Below are 11,746 nucleotides of genomic sequence, written 5' to 3'. Positions count from 1 at the left end.
TCCATCCAAGGGCTGAGGAGGGAAGACTGGGAGAGCCCAGGAGTTTGTCTGTGTCCAAGTCTATGCCCTCCGTGTGTCACTCCCATCTCTGGCCCTCTCCGTCCTCACTGCAGTGACCATCTATTGATTGTGCCTGGTTATGACTGGTGATGGTGGTGGTCCCAGCATGGCCCCTACCATGACCACCTGCCTCCGATCAGTGGGCAAGGGAGCCCCTCCTGAGCCACCCTCCCAGAAGGGCTGCTGCTGAGGGTGCCTGGGGCAGCTTTATCTCTTGGCAATGGAATTGATGTCTTTCCTGCCCATCCATGGCCCTGTCTGGGAGGTCTGGCTCTGGCTGGGTTGGCTGCTGGTTCCACCACTACTCCCTGTACAGCCTGGGGCAAGCCTATAGCTCTTTCTGGTCCTCCGTGTCTTCACTGGCATAGCGAGAGACTGGGCAGATCTCCAGGTTCACTAGGGGTTTGGTGAGTCCACCCCAACTTGAGGTCCATCCTTAAGCCCCAGCGAAGGGATGAAAGGGCCCTTGGCCTCCCAAGCCACCTGGAGAAGGCACAGGTCCTACAGGCTCCCACAATGCACCCCTCGTGACTCCCTGTGCCTCTGGGCCTGCCACTGCGTCTTGGGGCCTGCTTCCAGGACAGCTGCCTTACAACAAAGGGCTGCAGGCGCCCACCTCCAGGACAAGGAGAGAGGGGGAAAGAAGGCTTTTTAGAAAGTCTTCTTCCTAAAGGCTTTGGGGATGGGAGGAGACAGATTTCTTTTGGGGGGGATAAAAATGTTCTCAGTTTGGTTGTGGTGATGGTTGCCCAACCCTGCGAATATTCTAAAAACTACCTAATTGTACACTTTAAATGGGTAAATTGTATGCTATGTGAAGTGTTGCTCAGTAGAGCTGTTAAAGAAAGTGTGACGTCTACCTGGCTTGGAGCAGCAGTTCTCAAATTCAGTGCCCAGCACAGGCTCTGCAGATGACGCCCACCCAAGCTGTGGGAACCCAGCTGAGGATGGGGGCTGAGGCTTAAAGTGGGTCAGGGGTGGCTCAGGCATGCTTGCCCAAGGCCTGGGTGCCCTGGGCAAGGGTGAGTGGACTCCTTCCTGCCCATCTGGGACCTGGGGTGAGACCCAGGAACACCACTGCACTGGGTCCTGGAGCTCTCAGGCAGCCTGGGCAGTGGGGACAGGTGGACTGAGGGTCCCCATGGCCACCCCTGCTTAAAGAAAGCAGGTGGTCAAAACTGGCCCTTCGGATAGTCGTAGCTGATTCAACAGACCATGCAGGCACCCTTTGTTCAATTATTTATTTATTGTGGAGTATTTTACATGCAAGAACCCAACTAGAGAGAGGGTATCTGGAAGGACGGCCAGTGGGGTGGATGGACGCTCTGAGCCTCGGGTGCACTGACCCACCCTCCAGAACCAGCTCTGCCCACAGACACACATGACAGTGACAAGAACACTAAACTTCTGGGACGAGTGGACAGCAAACGCAACATTCAGCACATTCCTCTTTTCAGTAGCCCCCGACAATCCTGAGAATTCTCACAAATTAAGTGCAAACTTTAGGAAATAAATATCCACCCCCCTCTCTGGGAGAGCCTGAAGGTATGGACAGACAGAAGCAGTTCTGAGTCGGGCTGACGCCTGCTCCCTGCGGCCGGTGGCTGCAGGGGAAGCCTGACGTGGACCCCGCAGACAGGAAGGGCTGGAGACAGGCACGGGAGAGGGGAGGTGAGCACTTCAGGGGCTGACAGGCAATGTCTCTGAGGTGGAAACACTTCTTTCTGGGTGGGGAAGACTGGCTGTAACCCAAGTGGGTCAGACATCCCCACAGCTGACAGTGGAGAGGCTCCCAGGCCACCCTAGCAGTGCCAGAGGCTGAGGCCAGGCTGCAAGCAAGCACTCCTCCACACTGCTCCTCCTGAGGAGGAGTGCTGCCCAGGGCTGGCCTGGCCCTAGGAAGACCCATGGCCTACCCCGAGCCATCCAGGCGGCTGGGCCCGACTGAGTCAGCCGTGTGTGTGCGGGGCCCAAAGTGGGGTGTGGCAGCGGGAAGGAGGCGGGCAGGAGCGTGGGCATCAGCAGCAGCTGCCCTGTCAACGTCTGCTGCCCCTGGGCCATTTGGAGTCCTTGCCCCAAGTCTCCAGCCTGGGGCCTCTCCTCCCCAGTGGCTGGAGTGACAGCACAGGCCCCAAGACCACAGGGTGGCGGGGTGGGGCGGTGGGGGAAGGCCAGTGAACCAAGGCACCATCACTCACATGGAGGCGCTAAAAGACAGAAAGACAGGACAGACGGATGGTCACCTTTCCCTCTGGCCCAGGCCAGCAGCAACCCCCTGAGGCTCCAGAGCTCCTTGTCCCATGCACAGTGGTAAGCCAGCCGGTCATTCTCCCAGCCTGGACACAGCCAGCCTGCTCAGTGCCTGGGGGCTGCCCTGGTAGGGACCACTCTGCCGCAGGCGGGCCAAAAGCCCACGGTGCCAGCAGCCAAACTGCACAAAGTACCATTCTCTGCTGCCCACTGGCCAAAAAGGTAGGCAGGAGGGAATGGTTAGTTTTCACATCTCAGCACACAATGAACACAGAAAGGGTTAAACACATTCCCAAGAAAATATTTTGACAAAATAAATATTTTAACCTATAATCAGGTATAATTAGTGCTTATGAGGAATCCCAGCAATAATTTAGTGTAATTAAGTATATACTGTATCTGTGGCTTCTAACACTCATGGAGAGGCTGGTGGCCCTTGAGAGTCCAGGTTTCCCAGCAGGGCTGCGCCCCCTTCCTGGACCAGGCAGCCTGGGGGCTGTGCTCCCCAGATGGTGGGGAGTGGGAGCAGAGGCCTTGGGACAGGACATCTCGCCAGGGCTGAGCAGAACCCCCTCTGGGGCACCGGGGCTATACTTGCCTCCTGTGCGGGCCTCAAGCACGTGGCCCCTCTGTCTACAGGTGGGGCAGGCTACCTCTGGACAGGAGGTGCAAGTAGGTGCTTGAAAGCCACCCGAGGGGTGGCTCCAGACCAGGAAGGCAGGTGACACTTGTCAGCATGGCCAATGGCCTCCTGCCAGCCCATAGGGATCCACCACTCCCTGCTGCCCCTGGCACTGGCACTGGTGCTAGGGTGGGGCAGCTCTGGGCGTGGGTATGAAGAACAGGTACCCACGGGGTGACTGGGGGCTCCCCAGGAGGGCACCTATCTCAGCTTCACACACTGCAGAAGCCCTGTTCCTTTTAGAGCCTCCAGGCTCCTGACCTTCCGGGACTTCCTGTTTCATGAAGCAGGGAGGCTGGCTCTTCCCTCTGCGGACACTGGGTCTGGGCTGCAGTGCTGAGGCTGCAGAGCAATGGCTGCCTGAGGTTCGGCCACCCACCACCCGCAGGCCCAGCTCTGGCAAGGCCTCAGAGACAACCCAAAGGCAGCCAGCCGCCTTCTCCGCAGCTGGAGTGAAACCAGTCGACCTCAGAAGTCTGCACATTCAAGCTGGCCTCGGGGGTTCTGCCTTTGAGAAACATTGAGGAGAGGGGCAGGGGCTGACCAAGCACCAGGGAGCCAAGGGGCCAGGTGTGGCATGTGCTGCCAGAGAGGACAGGGGTGGAATCAGGCTGGCCAGTCTCCACAGAGGAGCTTCCTGGCTGAACCCAAGGAACTACAGTGTGACATCCCAGCTAGTCCTGCCTTCAGCCAGACCGAGGTCTCCTCTCTGGAGGAAGCTGGAGGGCCGCTGGCCTGGCACGGGGTCCTGGGGCGGGCAGTGCCTGCTCTCCATTGAACGTTCCTGTTGTGCTCAGCACAGCCCCGAGCTGAAGTCACCATCCTAAATGCTCCCCAAAGACCGTGTCACTGGTCTCTTCTCCCGTCAAGCCCAGCCCCCTTTCCCTGCTCAGCTGGTGGTCTGGCCTGTCCTGCCAGGTGGGTAGGGCTAACTGCACTACGGGTAGGGAACCCGTGCTGACCTAGGCAGTGCATGCTGGAGGGGACAGGAGCACACTGACCCAGCGAGCTGGGCCTGAGACGCACAGGGGTGCGCACAGCTGCAGATTTCTCCTTCGGAGCAACAGCAGCTTGGTGGGGAGTGTGGGGGTGTCTGGCTGGACCAGGGCCTAGCATGACCCATAAGTCCCTTGCCCATGGCAAGGAGACACACCAGTGAGGACACGGGGTGGGAGTACATGTTACCAGCCCCTAGCTGCTCAGCCCTAAGCTCTGTCTGCCTTCAGGATCAGCTTGTGGGGAGAGTGTAAGCTGTGGCCAGGCTGGCAGGAGTCTGTGCAAGTAGGCCCAGGCCTATGCCAGGGAGCAGGGCAGGGGCCTCAGTGCTGCTCGGGCCTCTCTGTCATTTGGAACCTCCAAGCATGCCGCAAAGCTGTCTGCTGCTGGCTCTGGAGGCAGAGGGGCGAGGCTGCGATGGGCCAGGCCACAACCCTGAGTGTGGCCCATGTGCACACCCGAGACACCTCCCCAGGCAAGCCCGAGCACCGCCTCCAGGACAAGCCCCTCCGCAAGCGAGGGCCAGGTGTGTGCGTGTGGGCCTGCGGTGTGCACGTGGCAGTTTGGTTTCTTGGTAGTGTCGCCCCAGCAGCGTGCCACATGGCCACCATCTGTGGGCTGCCTGCTGCCCTCCCAATTGCCCTTCGCCCTCTCCCTGCCCTGGGAGCCTGCAGAGCTCCTTGGTACCAGGCTTGGCTACTGAGCCAGCTCGGGTGTGAGGCCTGGGCTAGCAGCTGAGTGACAGAGAGAGGGTCAAGAAGGTGAGAAGCACCCCCCCTCCGTGAACACCCGACAGAACCTTCTCAAATGCCAAAAAGCCAAGCGTCACAAGGTGACAAGTCCAAGAAGGGAGACCAGCCCATGGGCGCAGCCACACCCTGCTCTTCCAGAAGTGCCACCAAGCCCCTTTGGGGAGAGAGGGGCACAAGAGCGAGGGTGCCTGAGAAGGTTGCTGAGCCAGGCAGAGGTGAGCGCAGGGTGGGGCCAGGCCTGCTCGTTCTCTGTGGGCAGGTGGAGGAAAGACAGTCCCGCTGGTCTGCTCAGGAAGCACTGCCAAGGGGCTGCACTGCTTGGGGCGGGGCTGCCCTGCTTGGGGCTGGGCCGCTCTGCCCGCCCTTCCTGGGAGGAAACATGGGCAGAGGGGCCCGTGGTGGGAGGGGTGGGAGTCTCTGTCTGTAGCTGTCCCACCACTCAGAGAACAGAAGGTGGCTAAAGCTGGTCCTGACTAGTGGGAGGCCTGGGAGCAGACACGGTGGCTTTTCCATGGAGACACGGGTGTGCAGGCCCTGTGGAGCTGGGGATGGAGGAGTGGCCAGTGCCTGGTGTCCAGAGGGTGTGGGCGGGGACCCGCCATCTGGGGAGGCAAACCACAGCCCCGCTCACAGGGCGAAGAGGGCATCCTCAGACCGCTCTGGTTTCTTCCGGCCAGAAGGGTTTGAGGCCGGGGCAGGAGCCTCCATGGGGGGCGAGGGGAGGTCGGGAACCATTTCAGCAGCTTTGGCTCTTTCTTCAAGGAATTTGTCAAACTCTGCAATACAAACCAAGGAAGGGTTAGGGTTGGTGAGGGCTGCCCACCAGAGGAAGCACAGCCTTCCACTCCCCGGCCTCAGTTTCCTCCTCTAGGGCAGGCATGAAGTCACCCTAGGAGCAAGTGGGTGGGGAGGGCTTCATAAGCTGCAGTGTGGGGGGAAGGTCCTGGCTGTGCCCAGCTCTCCAGGCCTGTAGGGAGAGGCTCTGGAAAACACAGCCTAGAGCACTCATCCTACTGCTGACTTGGGGTTTTGTCCATTTTCCAGATCAGCACTGGGGGTGGGGCAGTGTGAGCTGGAGGGGCCGGCTCCTGATTAACCAGGTAGGGACCATCCCATGTACCCCACCCCTGCCCACCGACAGGGGAGACTGAGGAGATGCCGAGGAAGGCAGTGGAGAGGGGGTAGTGCCCCACTGATAAGGCCTAGGGAGCGGGGTCCTGATGGTTCCCTTCCCATGGAGCTGTCTGACCACAGGGTCTGGCAGACTTGGAGAGGGGACAGGAGCACGGGCAGGTGGGTGGAGTGGGGCAGGATGAATTTCGAGGGCAGGATGTGAAGGGCAGGGAATGTGGGGGTGGCCGCGCGGGAGAACTAAGACCCCGCTGCTCCCATTCAGCCCATCAGCTGAGGCCCCGGAGAGGCTCCTCCCTCTGGCTCAGTGGCCCAAGGGTGCTGCTGCACACCCTGACAAACTGCGCATGTCTGAGCTGGGCGGAGCACCTGTGGGTGGGGATCCGGTGGCAATCTGCACCCACTATTCACTAGCTCTGGAACCTGGCGGAAGTCACATGTTCTTTCCGACCTCTGTTTCCCAATAAACTAGATAAGAGAAATAACACTTCCCGTATCAGCATAAGACCTGGGTGGGACCAAGCCACCTGTGAAGCCCACGGCTCAGGGCTTGGCACCAGGTGCTCTGGCAGTGGAGGCTCCAAGGCGACGCGGGGGCAGGCCCTGTGCAGCCTGGGGCAGGAGCAACAAATGGGGGCTGTAAGGCCGTTGGCCAGGCCATACCTTCACTTGTGACACCCTCCTCCAGGTCATCGCCCTTCTGTGGGAGAAGCAGAGAGAATGGAATTAGGGCACTGGTCCCAGCACTGCCGGCCCAGCCACCTGTCTGCCCATGGCCACCCCAGGGCAGCACTGCCCAGGGGAGCCTGAACAAAATTTCCTAATTTTCCCTGTTTCCAGATTCCTGTGCAAAATACTGCTCTTCTAATTGGAGTAATAGAAGCTTTTTTTTTAAAAAAAAAAAAAAAAAAAAAGCAAAAAAATTCAAATATGTTTTAGGTTTTGATCCTCCAGAAGGGCTGGAAAGAAAACTCCAAAAACGGTGCAGGCCGGTTCTCCTGCCTCGGCTGTGGAGGGCGGATCTCGCCTTCAGCACTCTCGAGGCTGTAGGGAGAGGCGCAGAGCAATAGCCACAGCAGCTGAGCCTGAGCACACGCAGGGTCACGCGTGCCCAGCACAACACCCACTTCACGCCAGCCACGGGGTTTCTGGGAAGACACTGTTCACACCAATAGCTGGAAACTGCACGCAGCCTGGATGTCTCAGGGCCACAAAGCCCACAGCACAGGGCCTGTCACTCAGTAGGTGCTTTGGCAGTGGAGGCTGTGCCTCCAGAAGCCATGTCCCGCAGCCTCCTGGGAGCTGCACCAGCCTCCTCTTGTGGCCCAGATTCTGTCACCTGCTGCCGGCTCTTGAAGGAGGCATGGAGGCTCTGTGCACTCAGAAATTAAAGTGCATCAGATCTGATTTTGTTTGGAGAACACGGTGTGTCTTAAGCTCCTGGGGGTCCCGGGGGCCTGCATGGGCAGGGCCTTATCGGGAAGGGGCAGGATGGGGAAGTGACAGAGCTCTGGGCTGGGCTAGGAGACCTGGGTCCTTCCTGGCTCTACCACTGACCTGCTATGTAGCCTTACTGGACACATCCCTTCCCTGTCTGGACCCTGGGGTCCCCCTTAGAAGTTAAGGACCTTGGTCCTTCCTGCCTTGCTTCTGTGACAGGAGCACTTTATTTTCGAGGTATCCCCTTGGGAAAGATGTCCCGGGGTGTGTTCTTCCTCCCTGACACCCTGGCAGCTGCCTCCTTTGGCAAGGCATGTCTTTGGAAAACCTGACCTTCTGGGGAGGAGGCCCAGGGCAGCAAGAGGCCCCAACCTGAGGCCTGCTGTCCTAGCGTGGGAGGGGTCAGGTCACCAGCCCACAGACAGCCAGGTTGATTGACCCTGTGGTTAAAGAACTCAACAGGCTCTTCTGCTTGGGGACAAGACACCCTGCAGAGTAGGCAGCTAGGAGGGAGATGAGGTGTCTCCAGCTCTGGGGTAGAATCCAACTAGCCCATGACTCTGGGCAAGCCACTTCCCAGAGTGCACTTCTTCGCCTGCCACCCTGACTCCCCACTGCGCTGCTGAGACTGAAAGAACAAAGGGAAGGACCAGCAGGTGTCATCACAGCCACTGCAGCTCCCCTTTCTTGGGACCTGTTGCCATTTTCAGATGCATAGTATCCTCATCTTCCAGCCCTATCTCCGAGGACGGAGACAATGGGTCTTTGGGGCAGGGGTTCTTTTAAATCAAAAATTAGGAAGGCAGGAGGGGGATGACAGCGAATTAAAAAACAAAAGCACCGTGTGTATACTTCACAATTAAAAGAAAAAGAAAACAAAAAACAAAACAAAACAAAACATGCTCCCCCACCCCCTCCCCCGAAAACCAAAGCACGCACACACATCTAAAATGGAAAAGAAACTTGGGGGAAGGCAAGTGTGTGTTTTGGAGCCGGCCAGGGCTGGGTCTGCGTGGGTGAGGGAGGCTGTGCCCAGAGCCTGGCCCCAGCACAGCTGGCCTCCCCAGGCCGGGAGGCCACCGCAGCACCTGCGGCTATGGGCTGATGTCGGGGAGGAGGGGGAGCTACGGAGCTTGCCCAGACCTCCCTTCTCCACCAACCCAGACAGGGGTGTAGCCCCCGCCGACTCTCCCCCAAGGCCTGTCCTCAGAAGAGTCTCTGCCGCTCCACACCCCACACATGAAATATAAAAGTCGAGTCTCACCAGGTCCGTCCTGAGCCACACCTCAATGTCGTCCATGACAGAGGGCTGCGCAACGGGGATCTATGGAGGCGGCAAGCGGCGGGCCAGGCAGCCCCCACACAGCCAGCGAGGGAGACAGAACACCGAACAAAGGAAATCATCAACAGCAACCCCAAATGAAACCAAAACGTACACAGAGCAAAAAAACACCACTGCACGGCACACAGGGGCAACATGGGGCAGCCGTGTGTGAGATGGCAGATGAGGAAAGCAATGAGGAGCGAATGAGAAGAAGCAGGCTGCCTGGCAGGGCCAGCGGGAAGGAAGGGGGCTGTACATGTTCTTCAAATGGAGAACTTTTTGACTATGCGTTTCCACTCTCATATTGCCGGGTCAGCCCTGGGCTGCAAAGCGCCTTCTAACCCCAGGAAGGTGCTGTCATGCAGGTTGATTTTGAACTCAGCCACTGTGATTGTCCACCATCAGGCCCAACCCAGAGGAGGCCAAGTGACCGCCCGCCCAGAGCAGGGTACAGGTGCTCAGGAGGGCGGGCAGCACCAGCCCTGGGGGATGTAGGGGTCTGTTTGCTCAGCTGAAGATATTTCGAAATGCATCCTGGCGCATTTCTGAGTGGAGAGGGGCACTGGAGGAGGTGCGCGCTCCCTTGGACTGGGTGTGGCCTGGTAGACAGAGGCAGGCACATTTTACCATCAACAGAAACACAGCAAAAAACGAGGGCTTTGATGACCAAGGGGCCTGTGGGGCTTTAGTCTTCTATGTGTCTCTTTGGGGAAATTAATGAAGCAGCCCTGAAGGCCGCAGCTCCCTTTAGTCTCGCCCCTTCTTCGCTGTGCTCAGTGGCTGGCTGTGCTTCAGGAGTCAGAGAAACCGAGTTCAGCTGAGCACTGGGTGCAGCAGCCAGAGCCAGAGAGGTGGTGGCTTCCAGGCGAACTAAGGTGTACCTCGGGGGTGCTCAAATAGCCACCTTGCTTGGGCCACTGTGCCAAGCGCCTCAGGAACAGAGACTCTGAAAAATCCATGTGTCAAATATGACGTGGTAAGGAGTAAAGGTAACCTTTAACTCCCTAGAAGCCATGTTAATGGAATGTTGGCTCCCAGCCTAGGAAAATGGGGTGATGGCCCTTCATCACCTCCTCACCTACCCTGGCTCTGGGAAGTACCCTCCTAGGGCTCACCATTTCTATTAAAAAATGCCAGCACTGTGTCTATAGCAGGCTTCACCCTAATGCCATGATCTAGGGTAAGACTAATGTAAAAATAAGCAGTAAAAGGAATACCTCAGTGTCTATCAAATGTAAAAAATAACACGACCCTCACAAAGGAAAAAAGCAAAGAACACGTATCAGCAGCAGTGATGTGACAACTCCAGTCCTGGAGGTTGACACGTGCTGCTGCTGGTTGGGGAGGGTGGTTTGGGGCCCCAGGTGGTTTGGGACCCAGCACTCTGAGCAGGTGTCTGCGATGCCACCAGAGCTCTTCACTCCCTCAGTGAGTTCGGCTGGTCCCTTGCTCTGAGGAATGTACTCTGTGTCCTAACTTCAGACCCAACGTGGGAAGCCCACAAGATCATTTTCAGAAAGGCCCAAGCCAGTCACTGATCAGATTAAGAAGAGTCTGTGTTGCCCATTATTTCTTTGACTTACTGGTGACTTAAGAATGTTGAATTGGGCCGGGAGCGATGGGTTACATCTGCAATCCCAGCACTTTGGGAGGCCAAGGTGGGCAGACTGCCTGAGGTCAGGAGTTCAAGACCAGCCTGAGCAACATGGAGAAACCCAGTCTCTACTAAAAATGCAAAATTAGCTGGGCGTGGTAGCATGCACCTGTAATCCCAGCTACTTGGGAAGCTGAGGCAGGAGAATCACTTGAACCCAGGAGGTAGAGGTTGTAATAAGCCGAGATTGTGCCATTGCACTCCAGCCTGGGCAACAAGAGTGAGACTCCGTCTAAAAAAAAAGAATATTGAATTGAAAAGGCACCAGGGAGTCTCATCACCCAGACATGAAACCTAGGGACAAGACGCATGTGCGTCCTCACTGTGAGGTGGAACACAAATGACGGATCGACGTGCTAACAATGCCTAAGGCGGGCACTACCTTGCCCATCAAAAAGCTGTAGGGCACACAGGTGTGATCTGCCACTCTGTGCTTGCTGGCAGGCACATTCCTGGAACGGGGCATGCCAGTTATCATACTCTCCATGCCTGTAAGTCAGAATGCCTGGCCTCTGGGAGGACACATGCCATGCTGAGTCCCCAGAACTGAAGCTCAGAAAGTCAGCAGCGTCTCCAGAGAGAAAACACCCCCACATGAGCGGTCAGAATGCACACCAGCCCTTTCTTTACACCTGACCGACTTTCGTTCGCTTAGGAGAAACTGAGATTAGATGTCCTGAGCTTTCCAATGTGTTGCAAAAGCTAGAATAAAGACACTAAGGGGTCGGGGCCTTGAACCTTCAGATTTATCGTGTAATTGTTTTGTTGCTGCTGAAGAACAAATCCTTTAAGCCTGGGATCATGCTCTACTTTTCTTCTTTGGAGATTAATCTTGAGAGCCAGCATGCTCAGAAAATAAACAATGACACTTAAGAAATTCCTCACCCCCTCAAAGAGTTTCCCAAAAGTTGGATCATGGGAACCCTTTTCTTCCCTGTTCTAGATTTTTCCAAATAAGTGGTATGTTTATGGAATGGCATCCTCCAGCCCAAGCCCTAGAGGGCACTGGGTGGGGTCCATTTGGACCCTCACACTCATTGGTGGCAGGACCTGGGGTGAGTTGCTTCTCTCTGGACCCCACTTTCTTCACCTGAGAGCTCCCAAATTTCTTCTATCCTAAGAAGCCTCAGAGATTTGGGTGGAGAGTAGGGGACAGAAGTCTGAGCAATGCTTGGCCTCAATGTCCTCATCTGGCACTTGCTAGGTTGTATTTGGTTTTCAATACTAATGACTCAGAACCCTTAACTCCCAGGTTGGTGCTTCTGTTTTCTAATTCAGAAACCCGGGGATATCAGAAATGATTGGAAGTGACTCATTACAATATGGAAGGCACTTGGCCTCGGGGCGTGAACCATGGTGGAGCAGCTTGCTGGCTAACAGTTAAGCTTATGTAACATACACTAAAACTGACTTTCTTGTGGCCGGACACAAAACCTTAGCATCTAACCCTCTTGTCC

At 56.8% G+C, this 11,746-nt stretch overlaps 1 protein-coding gene across 7 annotated transcripts in view; it reads right to left on the bottom strand.

Annotated features, from left to right (window-relative positions):
• Positions 1–4,522: 4,522 nt before the first annotated feature.
• The window catches only part of TOM1L2 (target of myb1 like 2 membrane trafficking protein), a 122,218-nt gene continuing 114,994 nt past the window's right edge, over positions 4,523–11,746 (bottom strand). For 5 of the 7 annotated variants that reach the window (XM_032270698.1, XM_032270700.1, XM_032270702.1 and 2 more), the window contains 3 exons: positions 8,576–8,635; positions 6,535–6,571; positions 4,523–5,516 (listed from right to left, as the gene is read on the bottom strand). In XM_032270698.1, the coding sequence (XP_032126589.1) occupies positions 5,368–5,516; positions 6,535–6,571; positions 8,576–8,635 (246 nt within the window). In that variant the 3' untranslated portion in view covers positions 4,523–5,367. The remainder of the gene's footprint in view (positions 5,517–6,534; positions 6,572–8,575; positions 8,636–11,746) is intronic. The other 2 variants (XM_032270703.1, XM_032270701.1) reach the window with 2 other exon arrangements.

Source organism: Sapajus apella, unplaced genomic scaffold (assembly GCF_009761245.1).
Source record: "Sapajus apella isolate SASKATOON/1434 unplaced genomic scaffold, GSC_monkey_1.0 scaffold215, whole genome shotgun sequence".
Lineage (NCBI taxonomy): Eukaryota > Metazoa > Chordata > Mammalia > Primates > Cebidae > Sapajus > Sapajus apella.
Note: the sequence above shows the minus strand (reverse complement) of the source record. Positions and strands in the feature narration are given on the sequence as shown.